Source organism: Typopeltis vanoorti, chromosome 16 (assembly GCF_054136105.1).
Source record: "Typopeltis vanoorti isolate ZY-2024b chromosome 16, IOZ_Tvanoo_1.0, whole genome shotgun sequence".
Taxonomy (NCBI): Eukaryota; Metazoa; Arthropoda; class Arachnida; order Uropygi; family Thelyphonidae; genus Typopeltis; species Typopeltis vanoorti.
In genome coordinates, this window is record NC_143564.1 from 87378692 (window position 1) to 87399760 (window position 21069).

General features: G+C 36.6%; 1 protein-coding gene across 1 annotated transcript in view; it reads right to left on the reverse strand.

Moving 5' to 3' along the window:
* Positions 1-20081: 20081 nt before the first annotated feature.
* The window catches only part of Phm (Peptidylglycine-alpha-hydroxylating monooxygenase), a 285691-nt gene continuing 284703 nt past the window's right edge, over positions 20082-21069 (reverse strand). The window contains exon 11 of the mRNA XM_090406196.1: positions 20082-20519. Within this exon, the coding sequence (XP_090262322.1) occupies positions 20318-20519 (202 nt within the window). The 3' untranslated portion in view covers positions 20082-20317. The remainder of the gene's footprint in view (positions 20520-21069) is intronic.

Genomic DNA, 21069 nt, shown 5'->3' on the forward strand with positions numbered 1-21069 from the left:
GAATTTCTCGAGTTCTTGAGAGATAACTATCTCAGGTAGCATGTAAAGGAGGGAAAGCAAAGATCGAGAGTTTTAGATCTGATAATTTCATCAGTGGATGCAATTGTGAGTAGGGTTTCATGCTGTCCTCCAGTTGGTGACAGTGATCGTGAAGTGATCACCTGTGTTATGGCTAGCCATATGCAGACTTTTGTAAGGAAAGAATATATGAGGAATTATAATGCTGGTGATTATGACAAGCTTAGGAGACAGCTTGGAGCTATAGGCTGGAACAAGGAGTTGAGCAGTAAAGAAATAAATGGCACTTGAGAACTGAAAGAAATACATAACAGCATCAATGTGTGAATGTATTCCAAAGGTTAAATAGGGTATGTGTAAAATGGATGAATAAGGAGCTTAAGCATGAAATCTGGAAGAAGAAGAAGAAGAAGGTACTTTGGAGGAAATACAAGACAAATAATGGTAAAAATCAGTTACATGAAGAGTATAAAGAAGAAGCCAGGAGAGTGACTCAATAAGGAAAATTAAAGTGTGCAATATGAGCAAAAATTGGCAAATCAGGTGAAGAAAAACCCCAGAGTTTTTTTTTAGATATGTGGTAAGTAGAAGAAAAAATGATCATGGTAAGACGATCTTAATGGACGAAAATAGAAACTGCTGCAGAAGACATTGTTGAAGTATTTAGTGATCAATTTATAAGGATTTCATCCTGATTAGAGTGGAATCATAAGGAATTTAAGTGTAGAGGACATAAGAGAGGATGGACTAATTGTGAGCAAGCAGGAGGTTTATCAATAAGGCGATAGGATTCAATGACATATCACCACACATCTTAAGGGAATGTTCCAGGGAATTAGCATTGGCATGCCTTTTTAATAAATGTCTTATTACAGCATAGTTTCCAAAGGTGTGGAAGGAGGGTAAAATTATCCCACTGTATAAAGGCGGTGATAAGGCTGTAGCTTAAAATTATATCTGGCCAATCTGTATATCTGGAGTTGAAAGTACTGGAGAGATTGGTGAGAAGTAGGATACAGAAACGTGTTGATAACAGCAGTATTCTCTGTGGTTATCAGCATAGGTATGTTAAAGGGAGGTCATGTTTTACTAACTTATGTACTATAACAAGGTGACAAATATCTTGGACAGGGAAGATGCATATACAATGGTGTACTTGGATTTTGCAAAAGCTTTTGATAGACTGCTACACGGCAGACTATTAGATAACACACCTGAATTGGATCAGTGATTGGCTGTCAGATAGGTATCAGAAAGTTGTATATGGAGTGCAGTATCCTGAAAGAGGAAGGTCACTAGGGGATCAGTTTTGGGACCATTGTTGTTCAGTTTGTATGTTAATGATATTGGGATGGGTTTAACTAGTGATATGTAGCTGTTTGCAGATGATGCAAAACTGGGGAGAGCAATGCAGAGTCAAGCAGATGTTATGGCTTTACTTGAATAGATTGCATAAATGAGCAAGTAAGTGGAACGATCAGTTCAATGTTGCAAAGTGTACGGTTTTGAGATTTGGTAAGCAACAATGGAATGCAAAGTATACACTTGGTAGTGAAACTTTAAAGGACGTAGAGAAGATGAGAGATCTAGGAGTGAGGGTGGACAAGGACCTGAAATTCAGGGGCCACATTGCACAAGTTGTGAAGATGTCACTTCAGATAATGGCAATGATGCAGAGGACCCTGACATGCAGAAATATAAAGGTTATGATGCCATTGTATAAGGCCTTAATCAGCCTCAAATGGATTATTGTGCACAGATTTGGTCGCCAGGTTTTCATGGTGATGAGGATATGTTGGAATGAGTTCAGAGAAGATTCACAAAGTTGGTCAGTGGTCTTTGAAATACGGAGTATGAGGACAGATTGAGAGAATGTAAGTTGTAAAGCCTCGTTGATAGGAGAGGAAGGGATATGATTGAAACATATAAACTAGTCAGGGGTTGTTATCAAGTTGACATGGAAGAGATTTTTCATAGAATAGGAGAGGGGGGTATAGAACAAGAGGCCTTTGCTGGAGGGTGTGAGCAGAGGAGAAGCTTCTTTGCATACAGAGTGGTTGGTGAGTGGAATGCATTGCCTATGTGTGTGTGTATTGAATATAGACACATTGAATCAGTTTAAGGCATGGTTGGATGAGCACTGTGTGCAATAGTGTGTACCTCCCACAGCGAGTTTCTGACTCCATGGAGGTCAGATGATAATAATGATGATAATAATATCTATTTTATTGTGGCCGTGCTTTGTTTCTTGCATATGAATCCATTATTATTTCTATTTTTTTTAAACTGTCAACTACATAGGTTAAAATATTGTTATTTAGATTAATAATAAACTTTCTTGTCTACATCTTATAGATGTAGACTATAAGAACATTTTCAGTCTGTTCGGGATCTTCCCCAAGAAGATTTGACACAACATCAGTGACATTTATAGTAACTCTTCTCTGCTTTGAATTATGTGCAAACAACTGCAGATCTCCCTGCAATTCATTCACAGTTTGTGAATTCCTATATGTGTAGGTTTGAATCCAGCCATGGGCATAGAAGTTCGTGATTGTCTTTAGTTGGGATATGAATTTCATCGCCCAGTGTGAGACCTGTCTATTGGAAGCTTGAAGTGTTTTTGAAAAAGTTCCATGTTTGGTTTCTTGAACAGTTTCCAGATTATGTCAAAAAATATAATAAATAAAAAAAAAATATCTACAGCAGGATTTCTGGACTGCTTAAAAGATACTTAAAAATATATAAAATTAATAAAAATGGAAAAAAAAAATTCTTAGCCTGCCAACGGTAGGAATGTACTATAATAACCTTTTGTGAGTGGGAGCACAAAAAAATGAATGTTATCTAAACTCATTTACTACAGCTGAAATATCAATTTGTTCATGCAGCAACTTGTTAAATGCTTTTTTCAAAATCCAGAAATATTGTCTATTTTTTCTGTAACCTTATTATGCAAAAGTGACCATATTACTGAAGCAAGTCCATTGCGACTTCTATAAAGAATTTTATCATCATCCGGCCATTCCTGTATGTGAACCCTTACCAATATTTTGAAAATCTTACCTATTAATAAAGTCATCATTGCTACTTCCATTTTAGTACCTTTATGCAATGGTACTACTATCAGAATTTCATTAGTTAACAACTTCAGTGGCTCTGCCAGTTGCGTAGTACACAGTTAATATCCTAAATACTGAATGACTTTCTTAATACATGTAATGTAATCTCTTATCTTGTTTTTAAATTAAAGTATAGTGAGGCTTTTTTGTCTCAAATTGTGCTGCAGTTGTGCTTCAATTGTATACCAGTGTCCTTCAGTGGTGTTATTGTTTGAAACTCTGTTGTATATATTGTGTTTTCACTGCTGCTTGTTTGTTTCACTACTTCAGCATCTAAAGATGGCATCCAACAAGAGACTACGTCAGTGGCTCGGAGGACTTCTATACGAAAGTCTGGCTCTGCCTTGGATTTTTTGCAATGGATGCGTTGCAGAAACTGCTATATGTATGTGGCGAAGAATACGAAGGATCTGTGGACTGTTTGGCTAAATGAGAAGAATGAAAAACATCGATGTATGTGAGAAGTATCAGGATAGACTGGAGCAATTAGGAATGGAAGCAGACGGCAGGAGTTCGTGAAAATGAAAAGTGACCTTCATCTTCTGCAAGAGGAATTGGAAGTGCTCAGTAAGGAAGTTCTGGAAATTAAAACTGAGTTAAATGTGTTGGATAGAGAAATTAGGACTATGGAGATTACTTTTAGCTGAAGTAACTAGAACAGGATTAAGTATGGGAGAGTCTTTGGTGATAGATGAAGTAATAAATAGTATGGGAGTGATTGGGAGTCAACAGAATGAAAGCACAAGAGGTCTAGAATAAACGAGATGTCGTGAGAGTGAGGAAGTAAGTAAAAGAGCATTGAGGGAAAGTAATGAAACCGGGAGAGTCATGCTGAATAGCGTAGAAAATGAGGCTGTGAGTGATGTTTGTTTGTACTTGAATGAAGTTATGAGTGGTACAATATATGGTGATTCTATGATTAAGGGTATGGAGAGCAGTATGCCTGAGGAGTGCTTGGCTGGTGGAATGATAGAGAGAGAGAGAGTGGCTTTAGCGATAAAGAAAGGGCATGATGCAGAAAAGATGATAGTTATGGTGGGTACAAATGACCTGAGTGGTAGTATTAATTGGGTAACAAAAAATTTAAGAACATTGTTAGATATTGTGAAGAAGAAAAGTGTCAAAGGGAGGATAGTGTGTGTGTGTGTGCTGCCTCGTTTTGACAATTATGAGTTAAGTATATGAGCAATGATAATGAATGATATGATTGCAAGAATGTGCAAAAAAGAGGTCTGAAATATGTTGATGTCTGGAGTGTGTTTGAAGGCAAAAGACAGCCTGTATGCAAGAGATGGGTTGCATCTGAACATGGAAGGTCATAAGCAATTGAAGAAGTTACTGTTTTCTGAACAAGTTGAAATAATTGGGCAGAGGAAACTAATATTGAAAAGGTTGAGTGTAAGAGGGAGAAACTTATGCAGTGATTGTATATTTGTTGATCCTTATTCGCGGAATAAATTGCAGAATAGAGTGGATAAAAATTGGCGTGGGACTACTGAAATTAGTGACATGTATATCAGTTCTAAAGCTGGCACAAGAACTATAGGGAATCTGCAATTTTTGTATACTAATGCAAGAAGCATTCCAAACAAGAGGGAAGAATTTTTGGCATTAGCCAGTGCAGTCTCACCAAAAGTTGTAGGCATTAGTGAAACTTGGCTGTCAGCAGAAGATGTGGTTACTGGAATTGAATGTGATGGGTATAGTATTTTCAAGGAGGATAGAGAAGCTATCTTCTCTATCCTCCTTGAAAATACTATACCCATCACATTCGATTCCAATAGACCGGGGGGGGGGGGAGAGTTCTGTTGATGATAGCTGATGAGTTGCAGCCAAACAAAGAAAGTAGTATATCAAGAGGATAGACATGTGAATGATAGTTCATTTGAGGTGGTCTGGTGTGAAATAGTGACCAACGCAACCAAATATATAGTTGGTTGCTGTTATAGGTCAGGGGGGGGTACAGGAAGTGATATTGAATTCATGCATCAGCAAATTAGTGCAGTGAGTACAGGGTTAGTGATTATTATGGGCGATTTTAATTATGGTGATATCAATTGGAAGGAGGAAATATCACGTGGCAAAAAGGAAATGGAATTCGTACATCTTCTAAGAGATAATTACTTGAAACAGCACATAACTGAAGGGACATGTAGTGTGAGAGTGTTGGACCTGGTCATTGGTTCAGAGGACATATGCATAAGTAAGATGTCCTTGTTACCTCCAATTGGTGAGAGCGATCATGTGGTATAGACTTGGGAGGTTGCAAAATTTGTGGATTTCTCTCTTAAGAAGGGGTATATATGGAACTACAGGTTAGGCAATTATAACAAGCTTTGGAGTGAGCTTACAGCCATCCCATGGGCAGAACATATTACAGGGGAAAGATGTTAGCAGTTCATGGGATAAAACTGCAGGTATCTGAGAAAAGCAATATCAGAATGTGTCCCCATGGTTAGGAAGACAAACAAGGTAGGCTTTTTTAAATAACGAAACCTGTGGGGCGATCATCATTAAAAGAAACACACGTATAAACCACAGTGAAAATTATTTAATTGTAAATATTTCATCCTAAGTATCTTAAGACATCATCAGTACAGTATTTAAACAAAAATTAGGAATAACATACAGTTAGGGCGCATGATTACAATAGAATCTCATGAAAACGTGCATAACGTGCTAAAGTAGTACAAAAAAAAAAAACAACGTTAATTATTTAACACAGTTTTGTATGATAATTTCCCATACTTTAGGAATAGTAAGAACGTCGTTGCGGTTTAGGTTTGGTCTGTGTAGTAGGGCTTCAGAACTTTCTTTGTATAAACATTCATGTTTAAATAAAGATCTATGTAAAAGTTTAGCCTTTTCCCAATGGATCCTATGGTTTGGATTTTCAATTCCGTGTTGAGAGAGGCCAGATTTCTGCGGTTTAAGAAGACGAATGTGGTCTTGATGTTCCGAGATGCGTTTCTGAACAGACCTACCTGTCTGTCCAAAGTAAGATAATTTGCATGAGCCTGGAATCTCATAAACACCAGGTAACATTAAGGGTGAGAGTTTGTCCTTAGAAGAAGGTAACAAGTTGTAAATTTGGTTGATAGGTTTGTAAGTAGTGGCAAAATTGTATTTCTTCATAATTTTAGAAAGACGTTCTGAGATGCCTTTAACGTAAGGTATGGGAATCCTATGCACTTCTTCCTGTCTGGTTTGATGTATGCAGAAGTGACTGATGATTTTTTGAGTTGTTTTGGGATTATATCCATTTAGGATGGCTGTATTTTTGATAACTTATAATTCCTGGTTTAAAGATTCTTCAGAGGAGCAGAATTTGTGTGCTCTGGAAACTAGTGATTTAATAATGCCAGATTTCTGAGATGGATGATGAGCAGAAGAATTGTGAATGTAGCGACCTGAGAATGTAGGCTTGCGAAAGACGGAAGTGGCGATTGAACCGTCTTCTTTTCTTTTGATGTGTAAATCCAAAAAAGAGATACCCTGTGGAGATTCTTTTTCTAACGTAAAGTTGATGCGATGATGAAGAAGGTTAATTTTATCTAGAAACAGTTGTAATTCAGGTTCGGGATGATTCCATACTGCAAATACGTCGTCGACATATCTTAGCCAAATTTTTGGTTTGGGTTCAAAAGTGAATATTTTTTCCTCAAGGTGTTCTAGAAACAAATTTGCTAGGTTTGGTAATAAAGGATATCCCATTGCTGTTCCTTCCTCTTGCTTGTAAATTTGACCTTTCCAGGTGAAGTAACCTGATGCAATAACAAAAATTAATCAAAAATTCTACTGAGTTTCACACAAAAATTAAAGACATTCAACTATCAAAAACTGACTTGTTAATCAGTTTCGATATTGTCTCCCTCTTCATTAACATTCCCCATAAAGAAACAATAGAATTACTTACTCAAAAATTTCCGTCTGATATAGTTGAATTGTTCAAGTTTGTTATTGCATCAGGTTATGAGGTTTTTTGCCTGGAGGGTGGTGAATGAGTAGAATGCATTGCCTGACTCAGTTGTGAGTTCTTCTTCTGTAAATGAATTCAAGAAGAGATATGATAGATATTGTTTTGATAGTTTGGGTCTCCTGCGATGAGTCTATTGACTCCATGGAGATACCTGTAATAATAATAATATTGATATCTAGAGCACTTAATATTCTAAATAAATTAATTTCATCTTTTACAATTCCTCAAACTGTCCTTTCTCTTCACTCTGATGAAAATCTTTCATTATATTCATTGGAATATTTCTTTCCATTAGAATGGAATATCTCAAGAAGTGATCACAAGATCACACTATAAATAGCAGATAAAGCAAAGAGGACATAACATGATAGACAGCGTTTTTTTGTAAATGGTGGTGTTTTTTTCATTTCTAAGATTTTAAGTATGTATCATAACCAAAGTAATATAAATAATACCAAAACAGCAAAAAATAAGAAAATGCAACATAAGCCCTTTATAAGATAATAACTGCATCTCCCCCCCCCCCCCAGCAGTGTAAACATTTACTAGTAATAAAATAAAGCAGGTTTAACACACTTTAATAGTACTACTCAAGTAGTACTATTAAAGTGTGTTAATTAGATAGCATACTCACTGCAACCAACAGGCTACAGGTTCCAATCCTGCCACTGTGAGTATGGATATTTGCGATTGTAAAAGGGTAGGAAGTGAGTATCATTGCCAGATGTGAGATCAGCTCCCCACTTATTGGAGGACTGAAGTTGCTTGAAAAAGTTCCATGCTTGGTCACTAGACCATAGGCAACCAAACCAGAAAGTCAGGCAACCAAATTTGGTTGCCTAACTTTCATATTCCTGCTTGTCAGTATGTTTCTTAGCATCAAAGATATCCTTCGAACTGTTCTGCCACTTTTGTGATATGATCTATGAATTACAGCTCCCCTCCACCATCACTCCCAGATACCTTCAGTTTCCTGAAGCAGATTACCATCAGTATAATATAAAGTGTATCATTATATTGATAATGTATAATATAATGTATCAATATAGCCTCATGAATATGGTGGAATGGGTTGCCAGACATGGTTATGAGTTTTTTGTAAGTGAATGAGGTCAAAGAGAGATATAAGTATTGTGTGAACAATGGTTAGAGTGAGCCTCCTCCTGTGATGAGTCTGACTCCATGGAGATGTCCAAAAAATAACAATAATGCATAGCTTGCAATCTCTTCAGTCCCAAAGTACTTAACCTTACACTTTGCCATAATAAACTGATAACCATAATCTTTAGTTCATACTGTCAGTCTATTCAAATCATCCCTCAAGATCTCAACATCATCTTTATTAGCTATTTCACTCCTCATTTCATCATCATTAGTAAGCAATTAGATATTCCCTCCCTCAAGTCATTCAAGTACGCATTGAATGGCAGTGGACCATTCAAAGACATGCTGCAAGTTTAAAGCCATATGGCACACTACTAATGGAGTAGCACATAGTGGAACTGAATGAAAGGGCATTCATCTCCACCATACACTACTGCCTGATGCCTCTTCATCTGTTATTCATGTCACCAGCTTCATGTCCATTTCCATTTGTTCCTATTTATTTATATACTAGGGTTTTATGCAATATCCTATTGATATAATGTATCAATATAGCCAAGTTCAAAGCCATGTGGCACACCCTTTGCATAGCCTAGCAACATAATGGTGTGCAAAAAGAAGAGGATAATACAGTTAAAACTCTATTATCCTCTGTATTATTGACACCATTCCTGAAGACCACTCATTTATCTTGTAGATGTGTTGTTTCCGTCTTTGCCTCTTCTACATATATTTTCATGGATACTTCCACTGCACACACACAAGTTGCTGCTGGTCAACATCTGTTCACTGTCTAGCACCAACCATATCAAATCAACTCCTTATTTCATTCCGTCTACCTCTGTGCTTAGAAGACTACCTTGTCTTCTTTGCACTTCCTTGTGATTCTGCTAGTGCTGGAACTTGAAACTGCTTGGTCAGAACACTTCCATTTTTCTTGGCCTTGCCCATAACACATGAGCTGGTATCTCATCCCATGGCTATATTCATACTGATTTCTTAATATCCTAAATACCTTCAGTTCATTCTCATTTGATCCTTGTTATATCAGTCAAATAAACCAAGAATGGTATTCATTGTGAGTATATTTTTTTGGCCATTAACTTAATTTTAGAATAATATTACACTGGGTTTTTTTTATGGACCAATGAATTTAATGATAAATTATGCCAACAAGTTTCACCATCTGGGCTGTTTGGCTTCTATAGGGTCATACAAAAGTTTTGTATGCTCTGAAGAAGATCCATAAAAAAACTCAGTGTAAAATTATTTTAAAATCAAGAATGGTGTGATCAAATCTACATAAAAGTACAGTGTTTGATTATTGTAATGGATCATTCCTTAATTACTTATTTTCACGATTTTTTTAAAAAAAGATAATATAAATGCATATATCATCTAATGAAGATGACTTCACTGGTTTCAACCCCCCTCCCCCCCCCAAAAAAAACTGACTAACTGCTGCTGCACTGGTGATTAAAATAATTTATCTACTGGAAAATAAAGTTTTAACTTTTTTTTTGCATACCCATTTGATGTTCTTTTAATTAAGAATATACTGTGAAGATATTGAGATATTGCAAGTCACATCAAGAAAACTGATGCAACCAAGTTTTGGGAGGATAGTAAAGAGTTGAAATTCAGAAGACATGCTGCAAATGTGAGAATAACTCAAAGGATCCTTTGAATGTTGAGAAACACACTGACAAAAAATATTAGTGTGCAAGTTAAAAACACTGACAAGTCACATATGTTTCTTGGGGATGAAGAAGTGGTAGAGCAAACCAGAGAGAGAGAGAGAGAAGTGACCAAGATGGTAGCAGGTTTCTGGAATGCTAACTATGAAGACTTTTTACACTATCAGCAAAATTTGGCTGATAGTGTGTAAAAGAGGAAATATGATAAAAACATAACTTACTAAAGAGGTTTTATAGGAGAAGAAATTTTTCAATGACAGGATAGGAAAGAACACAGCAGATCATCTTTATAAAAATATATTTCTATTACAATATAACTTTATATTGTATTATATAATTTAGTAGTTCACTCTGGAAGTTGCACAACAGTGTACTTAGAAAGGGCATGGAGCTAGATTTTTCATTTGAAGATTTGAATGTTTGTCAGTGAATACATTTTAAAATGTACAACAAGCACTGTTAATACAATGCCTTTTAACAGTGGTTAGAATGGGCCTCCTGCAGTGAGTTTTCAAACTCTATGGAGTTGCTCATGCAACAGTAATAATCACAAATATGAAAGGTTAAATTTTTAAGGCTATAATTATTATTATTACCACGTGACACCTCCAGGGAGTCCAAGGACTCATCGTGGGAGGGCAAACCACTCTACTTCACTAAATACATCTCATCCTCTCCACTACTACTTAATTCTCCAACTACGACACTATTATCATCAACGCCATCTATCGCCCATCATCACCAACAACAATAGTATTTTTTTGTCTGTAAATTGCGGTTTCTGAAGGCCGATTTGTCTGTACACGGGATGAAAAACTCGAGTTTCTGGGAGAAAAACCCTGCTACCACCGTATGAGATCAGCTAACTCACCTTCAACTGAAAAAGCCTATATAAGGATTCTCCTCATCATGTTAATGTATACATTTACAGGTCTTTTGAGAATATACACTCTTGACATTAGTACCTATACTTAAGCCTGTCCCAATTTATTATTATGACACCCACAAGGAGTCCAGGACTCATCGTAGGAGGCACACTATTTTTATTTTTCTTGTTAAAGGGAATTCTATCAGTGAAATGTTGTAAATCCATCATATGTTCAAGCACTGAGGATTAGCCAGAGATAATTCAGTAACTTTACTCTAGAGACTGAACTGGTACTTTTTGAGCCACTTCAGACTGCCAACAAGAAGGCTAGTGGTCTCACACTAGATGATAAAAGTCATTTCCCCATCAAAACCTCTAATTTTAACATTCTGATAAAACTAATTTTTAAGTATGTCTACAGCCTGCATTTATTATTATTATATTATTATTATTACTTGACACCTCCAGGGAGTCCAAAGACTCATCAAGGGAGGGCACTTATTCTATAACTTACCATCTTCACCACTCAATCCACCAACTACAGTGAACTGCATCTACACCAATGTCATCTATTGTCCTCCTCCACCACCACCACTACTATTTTTCACAGAAAATCACAAACATCCATGCCCACAGTGTGATTCGAACCCACAGCCTTTTGGCTGGAGAGCACATACGCTAACCACTCAGCCAACCAGGCCGGCTTACTTATTTATAAAGACTTTTAAAAAAATATAAACTTCCTCAGAACTTTTTTTTTTAATGAAGAGAACAAATGTGTGCCCAATTAATATTTTCAGAAAAAAAAAAAAATATATGCATTCCCATCTATAGAACAAATGCCAGCAATGTATCGACTCCGTACATTGTGACAACTATATACTGATGCCTCTGGGTAACTGTAGTACAGTTAAAGAGTGACAGTGCAATGCCAATGGGAGTGATGGCAGTAAAAGCAATAAGGACTCACAAACATGTACCTACATCCAACCAAAAATAATGTAATGAGTTATAATGTAATAATGTACTCAAGAACACCTAATGAGGACAGTTTATAAAATATCAATGCCATCTGATCTGGTTTTCTCAGAAACAGTTCATTAAGAAAAAATTTAAATCTTGAATTTACGTTAATTAAAAAAAAAACTGCTATTACAGCTGCTAGATATATTTTAATATTCTGTAATAAAAAATATATTAATAGTTATAACAATTTCAACTTATTCTCTAGTGCTTATATAACAAATTTCAACTTATTCCTAGTGCTCACCACTATGATCTGTATACCACAAAAATAAAGTGATTTTGGAAATCTATGAAATTAATTATAGGTATTATTTCTGGAAAAAGTTTTTTGTTACTCCTCTAAATACACATTCATTTTTAACAACCAAAACAAGTTTCCCAACACAAAAAAAATCATCAAACTGCCATACATCCAGAAAACACACAAAGCCTACAAATACATTTTTAAATTCATCGAATATAAGTTGGTGTTCACCACGAACCAAAAATTGGCAACATTCTAAAACCTACAAAATCTCACACATACAAAGAAATACTAGAACACCACACAATGTAGTTTACAAATTTCCTTGCTAACAAGACTGTGATGTCGCCTACACAGGTTCCATGATCAGATCTTTATGGGCAAGATTACAAGAACACTTCTGTGACTGCAACATACCAATTCCAGAACATTTAAACAATAAGAAACGAAATATCCAAAAGAAAAACAGAAATAGCAGAATCCACGCTCTTGAACAGAAACATACCCCACAAATCGACAAAGCTATAATAATATACATACAGGAAAATGAAACAATGCTTAGAATATCGGAAACGATAGCCATAAAATGTCACAAAAACTCAAACGTTCATCGCCCCTATATAATCTCTGAGAGTTGGAAGCTTCAAAACATAAATAGGTCATGATTCTGACCAATAGTAAACAACACAAATGCACCCAAGATAAAAACACCAAGCCAACATGACATAGCCTCCACTTTGCATAAGAGCTCCGAAGACGATGCACTATCAAAATACGTCACGCCCTATTATGATAAGAAATTGCGAGGTTGTACCAGAGAACTGCGAGGGCATGAATGTAGAAAGTGTGAATGATGGTATTAATAAAGAGCAAATTAATCTTAACAGATAATAAAAAAGATGAGATAGATGCAATGAGTGAGATTGCACTGTTGAGCGAGTGGAGCGATACATAGAGCAGAACAAAATATACAATTGGGTGCTGCTGTAGACCAGGTAATGGAAAAGATGGTGGAGATAGTATGCACAAGCAAATAGAAAAAATGAGTGGAAGGAGAGTAATTATTATGGGACATTTCAACTATGGTAGCATTGATTGGAGTGACGAGAGGACACACGGGAGGAAGGAAATGGATTTTATGCAGTTATTAAGGGATAACTATCTATGACAGCATGTAATGGAAAATACTAGGGGTCAGAGAGTGCTTGACCAAGTAATTGCATCTGAGGATTTGGCTATAACTAATATGACCACATTGCCACCAATTGATGAGAGTGATCATAATGTCTTGACTTGGGAGGTGGCTAAAGCTGTGGAATTTACAATTAAGACAGGGTACATGTGGAATTATCAGGCTGGTAAGTATGACAAGCTTAGGAGTTTGATTGATTCAGTGCCATGGCATGTACAACTGCAAGGGCTAGAAGTTGACAGTGCATGGGAGGTGATTAAGAAGTGTTTGCATGAAGCAATGGCTGACTGTATACCTAGAGTCCGAATAATAAATCAAGTAGGTGTTAAATGGATGAATAACACCATTAAGCTTGAGCTGCAAAAAAACAACTATGGAGGGAATTTAAAGAGAAAGATGACTGGCAGGCACATGAACGGTAATGAGTGTGGTAAGAAAAGCAAAAAAGGATTACGAAAGAACATTGGCCATGCAGGCTAAAGAGAATCCTAAACAGTTTTTTCAATATGTTGCAAGTAAAAGAAAAAATGTATATGGCAGAATGATTTTAAAGAATGCCAATGGTAGGGAGGTAACCGAATCAGTTGATATAGTTGAGTTACTGAGCGAGCACTTTGCAAGAATATATCATCCAGGTGGTAACATTGCAGAAATGAATGAAGCAATAGATTATATGGGAATTGTGGTGAATGAAGTGGAGGTGAGTAGTCTATTACAAAACCTCAATGTCAATTCATCTGTGGGATTGGATGGTATACCAGCTCGTGTCGTATACATGAAGCGGCTAAAGAATTGTCAGTACCCTTGACCATTTTGTTTAATTTAAGTCTTGGGTCTGGGTTAGTCCCGAGGGGATGGAAAGAGGGGAAAATAGTTCCACTGCATAAAGGAGGTTCCAAGAGACTGCTGTTGTAAATTACCGACCGATTAGCATATCAGGAATCATTGTCAAGGTCTTGGAGAAATTAGTCAAGAAAAGAATACAGGATTGGATAGATGAAATGGGATATTGTATGGGGGACAACATGGTTTTGTGAAAGGTAGATCATGCCTCAGTAACTTGCTCACGTTTTATAACACAGTGACGGCTGAACTGGATAAGGGTAATGGGTTTACAGTGATTCTACTGGACCTTGCTAAGGCCTTTGACAGGATACCACATGGAACGCTAATCGGTAAACTGGAGCAGATGGGGATGGATATAGGGTTGGTGAGATGGATAGGAGGGAGGTTGATGGTGAGATACCATAGAGTGGTTTATTCAGGAGTTGAGTCCAAAAGACGGCTTGTGACTAGTGTGTGCTGCAGGGTTCTGTTCTTGGACCACTACTTTTCAATTTGTTCATCAATGATATAGGAAAGGATCTGAGAGAAAGTGTTCACTTGTTTGCTGATGATGCAAAGTTGGGTAGAGCAATTGTGAGTGCCCAAGATGTCAAAATTTTGCAGGATGATTTGGATAGGTTGGAGGACTGGGCTAGGGAAAATGGATGTCAATTTAATGTGGCAAAGTGTAAGGTTATGCATTTTGGGGTGAAAAGATTAGCAGCAGTATATCACATTGGTGGAACTGTACTCCAAGAGATTGATGAGGCCAGGGATTTGGGAGTGTTGGTGGATAGGGAATTGAAGTTTAGGGGGCACATTGCAAAAGTGGCTAAATCGGCTCATCAAATCATTTGGCTTCTGAAAAATACTTTAACAAGCAGAGACAAACAAGTTATTGTTCCTCTGTATCGAGTCTTGATAAGACGCCCATCTAGACTACTGTGCCCAGATATGGGCGCTAGAGTTTCTTCTTGATGGGGAGGAGGTGGAGAGGATCCAGAGACGAGTGAAAAAGATGATAGCAGATCTGTGGAATGAACGTTATGAGAACAGGTTGAAGATTGGTGGGTTGCAAAAATTGGTCGATAGGCAGAAAAGGGGTGATATGATTGAGACATTCAAATTACTGAAGGGTTTCTATAAGATTAATCCAGAAGATATTTTTGAGAATAGGACTGGTGGTGGGAGGACTAGGGACCATACATGGAAGCTGGGCAAGAATGTGGTTAGCAGGGGTGTTAGAGCTAGGTTTTTTACTTGGAGAGTGGTGAATGAGTGGAATAAGCTGCCAGAGTCTGTTGTGGGTGCTATGACCGTGAATGAGTTCAAGGCGAGGTATGATAGATACTGTGTGAATGTTGAATAGTTGTTCTTGACAAGATATTAGGGCCTCCCTTGATGAGTCTGTCGACTCCTTGGAGTTGCCCGGAATAATAATAATAATTATTATTATTCCATCCCTAATCTTGTTCCATTGTATTCTATACTCCTTTCCCCCAAAAAAATTTCTATTTTTCACCTTCTTTCCAAAGAATTCTCAGCCCACTCATAAAACCTGGGTTTTAAAATTTGCATGCCTCACCTGCAATTCTTCCCCATCTCCAACACCCTCCCTCCTTTCAGTCATACAAATATATATCGCCATACGGGATGTCACTGAATAAAAAGACAATCAGGAGCATCCTACAAAGGTATGTCCAAAAGTATTCTTCCCATATATTCTTGATGTATCTGTCTTTAAAACATTAGTAATGCCCTAAAAAATTGAGTAAAAAGCCAATGACATTATAAAAAGGGGTGTTCCTGAACAAAAATAACTGTAAAAATTAAAAACCTACTAAATTAAGAATTTTTTACAGCAAATGGACAATTTTGACCACTATGCACCATCTCCTGCCTGAGTCTGGAAGTATCCATATGTTATTTCATATATTGTAGTTCTTTGCTCTTTTAAAAGTTGGAGAAAATATATAGTTCAAGTAGAAATATGTGGGTGGTCTGAAAAGTTCTCGGCCTAACAATGAAAAAAAGAATTTATAATTTAAAATGATTTTTATTTTTCAACATGATCTCCCTTAAGACTAATGAATTTATTCCAGTGATGCTCCAGCGCCATTATCACGTTCTGTAGTGGTCCTCAGTAAGATCTGCAAAATACCGCTCTACAGCTGCAATCACCTCTTGATTCAAAGAAAAACGCTGACCAGCGATTGAAGATTTTTAGTTTTGGGAAGAGATAGAAATCAGAGGGAGCCAAATGTGGGAAATAGGGTGGATGCTCCAACAATTCATAGTGCAGATCCCTTAATTTTCCCATTGCCAAAACACTTTTGTGGGCAGGTGCATTGTCCTGATGAAAGATTTTTTTCTTCTGCAAACCGGGTCTTTTCTCACGAATTTTTTCATCCAATTTGGTTAAAAGATCAGAATAATATTCCCTGGTTATTGTTTTACCTTTTTCAAGATAATTAATAAACAAAATGCCTTTAACTTCCCAAAACACTGATGCCATGACTTCATCTTCTTTGGCACTGAACAACTGACTTTTGTCCACTGTTTTGACTGCTTTTTGGATTCTGGTGTGTACTGGTGAATCCAAGTCTCATCCATAGTAATAAATTGATGCGCAAAATAAAGTGACTGCTTCCTTGGACAGAGGAAAAGGATACACAGTAATAAACTTGGATTTCGCAAAGGTTTTTGATAGAGTACCTCATGATAGGTTGACAGTCAAACTAGAGCAGATGGGGGTTGAATATTAGATTATTGCATTGGATTGGAGACTGGCCATCTGATAGGTATCAACAAGTTGTGTATGGGGGAGCGATATGGGGGAGAGATCCAGGAAAAGGAAAGTCACTAGTGGAGTGCCTAAGGGGTCTGTTTTAGGTCCATTGCTGTTTAACTTGTATATTAATGATATAGGTGAAGATTTGGATGGAGATATTCAGTTGTTTGCAGATGATGCAAAGTTGGGACGAACCATAAAGAGTAGTGAAGATGTTGTGGCCTTGCAAGAAGACTTGAATAAATTGAGTGATTGGGCAAGCAAATGGGGATGTGAGTTCAATGTTGCAAAATGTAAGGTTTTAAAATTTGGAAAACAAAGATGGGATGCAGAATTTATGCTTGGTGAGAATATATTGTTGGAAGTAGAGGAAATAAGAGATCTGGGAGTGATAGTGGATAAGGATCTGAAATTTAGGGGACACATAGCCAAAATTGTGAAGACAACACAAAGGCTTCTGGAAATGTTGCGGAGGACACTGATGTGTAGAAGTAGGGAGATTCTTGTTTCATTGTATAAGGCTTTGATTTGGCCACACATGGACTATTGTGCCCAGATTTGGTCACCGGGTTTTCAGAAGGATGAGGAGATGTTGGAAAGGGTCCAAAGGCGACTGACTAAGGTAGTTTCTTACCTCTGGAATATCGAGTATGAGGAAAGATTGAGAAGATGTAATTTGCAGAGTCTGGTGGACAGGAGGAAGAGGGGAGATATGATAGAGACCTACAAGTTGGTAAGGGGTTGTTATAGGATCAATGGTGGAGAAGTTCTGCAGAGAATAGTGGGAGATCAGGGGAGAACCAGAGGTCATCCCTGGAAACTGTATAAAGAGGGTGTGAGTAGGGGAGTGAGAGGCAGGTTTTTTTTGTGCAGAGTTGTGAATGATTGGAATGCCTTGCCTGAGAGTGTGATGTCTGCAAGGAGTTTGAGAATGTGTTTAATACATTGTTTGATGAGGTGTGTGTGATGAGAGGACCTCTCAGATGAGTCTTTCTGAGAGGTCCTCTCAGAAAGAGGTCCTCCCCAGTTATCTTTGACTCCATGAGGTCTTGGGGGGTAGTAATAATAATATTCAAATTTCTGAATTAAAAGTCCTTTGTAATTTAATAAAATCTTACCATTAAAAGAATAAAGGCAACTGCACAATGTTCTAAACTACTTCATACAAATGAAAGATGGATATTCTCCTCTGCAATCATATTACCTACACCATTATTAGCAGAGATCCACAAGCTCAATACTTTGCTAGATAATATCTCCTTGGATCAGATTGTTTAAAAATTCAGGACTAATCGTGCCCGACTGCTGAGGATATATAGACTGCCTAAACTACATAAATCAGGATGATTCCTTTAGGCTAATTGTGATGTCATAGGGAGTTCTACTTGCAAAATCTCCTAGTACTAGCCCAACCTGCTGATTTCCCTCATAGTCCATTCCCATTCTTTTATCAAACTGCCAAATATATCTTGAAAGTTAAACTTAAATCTCATTTCCTCTAATGTGAAATGATTATCAGTTTAGATATTAACTCATTCTTTGCAATGTTCCTTTGAATGGTAGCTTTGCATATCTAAATTTCCAGTTGACATTGTCAACTTTTAAGTTTGTTATGAATTTCGGGTCTGTGTGGTTAGCCTGGTGACTATGCGCATCGCAACCATATGCCTGGGGAAGGAGTGTCCTAGGTTCAATTCCCGTCGATGACATGAGGAGCTCAAGGATCTTCCTCAACCATAGTCAAGTTAGCTGCTCTTGGGCATGGGCAGCAAGGTCCCCCCCCCCCCCCAGTTATCTGAAGTTTTTCATCCTGCAAGCAGGCAAACCGGCCCCATGAACATACAGGCTACAGTCATAGGATACCTCCAGGAATAAGGAGTAACCAACCTATTCCATAGGATTTCGGTTCCGAATGCCTACACGGTAAAAAGTGTAGGTCTATGCATGAGCGTAAATTAAGATGATGAATTTCTGATACTTCACTCAGAAAGTGAAACTATAAACAAATTGAAGGAACTGCTATAGGCTCGTCGTGGTCTCTGACTTTAGCAAATACAATCTGCCCTAAATCCTAAACCTTTGCTTTGGTGGATTTGTTATGAACATATTTGCTGTTTGATATCGCACACATCAAGAAATACATGTCTTTCTGCAAAAAAAATAATGACTTACATCCTAGAATCAAATTTAACGTATTATTTCTAGATATTCTTGTCAAACAAAAACCTTTCCACCACATCTGTATACCATCAGTCTACTTTTTCTGGTTGTTATATTCAAACATCAGCATATCATTCTTCACAAAAATATGGTGCAATATCACTGCTATCAAGAGCCAACATCAGTTCCTCACAAATGTTCAGCAAGAAATATCTAGCAAACAAACCTCTGCTCTCAACAAATACAACCCAAAAATCATCAACCAAAGTTTCAATCATTTCTTTCCAAATACTACAAGAAGAGATTCCTCACACAGGATTTTTACCCCCCCCCCATACGTTAAGAGCACTTTTGAGCATGTGTCATGTCCTTAAAAAATTTCAGCCTATGGCCACATAGAAACCTATCAACCAAGTCATCCTACTTTTTCCTTCTCTTAAAAATAAAATTCCTCCATTGTTGCTACCTGGCATCTATTAAATTACATATAACTGCAGCTTATCCTGATTTGGACAAATGGACAATTCCATTTTATAAAGTATTTCAGAACACCAATTTTATATTATTATTACATAACACCTCGAGGGAGGATCTTTTAGAATGATGTCAAGTTTTACATAGAAGCATCTACTAATTTGAATGTCCCTCATAGAGAGAGTGTTGAAGATCTACATCATCCCAACTTTAACCTCAATGTCGGACTATCTATACTCAAAATGTGGAAAATTATTAATAGCAACTATTTCATTAGAAAAAAAAAATTTAAGAAATTGACTGTAATAGTTTATAACTGCATATGAGAAAATAACCATTTTTTTATAGCTTGTAGTTTTAATTTGTTGAATTTTCCACTCTTTATTCTTCTAAACTGAAAATAGTTTGTGATACACAAACTGAAATATCTATAATTTTGTAGTTATATTCTTAGTAAAATATCTTTTCTATGGTCACATGTTTTCTTTTATTTCAGTGGATTTCCCATAGTTATCCCTTCTCCAAACAAATATTCTTTCACACAGTGTAGTGTGATATTTATCACTTGGCAGTACACCATGAATTTTTGCACAACTTTTTATTTTTGAAATAGTGTTTTTTCCAGTTTATGTACTGTATTATTTTAACAAGATTTTGAGTTAAAGCATCAACAAAGAATATTTTTCAAAAAGACATTTTGAACTGTTTACATGTTTTTCATTAATAATAATTCTGTATTCTTCTCAAAATTGTAGATGTAAATTATATAAATAAACTTTGTTTGAAAACTAGGAAGAAAGGAGGGTGGGAGTAGTCATTATTTGTTGACTGAATTGATGTCATCATCTAAGGTACTAGCTGATTCATTTACCCAGTCAGGAACTTCCCCAATCTGTTCATCAACAATCCAGTGATATGAAGGAGGTCCAGCAGAGAAGCAATATTTTTCATTAAGTATATGATCACCATCAACATAGTACATCATATAAAAGTTGCACATTTCATCTTTGCCAGTTGGCCTATAACAGAAAATAATATCTCAGAGTGATTTATGTAAAGAAATATTACCAAAAACATCAAATATTTGCAAATTATAGCAAATAGATGTGATATTCTAGAAATAGAGATGTGAGATAACAGGAAGTTTGTATTACAAACTTCCTGTTACCTCACTTGGAAAGCATCCCCCCTCCCCGTTTTATGAGTAGGGGATGTTCCGTGTAAAGCAAATTTCTGAGCGAAGGGGGGGGAGGTGAGAGTTACCACTTTTTCATACTTGATTGATTTTTTTTTTTTTTTTAAAAACAGACTGAGAATCTTATTCATTATTATTTGTGTATTGACAGGTATCAGTTTTAACTTTTAACTTAAATCTTTGATCTGTGCAGTGCAATTTTTCCAACTCTCAGAATGGGTGATTTTCTTTGCAAAGAAAGGAGTAATATTTTAACCTTATCTTTAAAGATTGTTCTTGTTGTTGACTCACTTAATTTAAATTCATGTATAATGTCAATCTTAAAATCAGACTTGAGTTTTTGTATGATTTTTAACTTTCTATCCAAATTGATA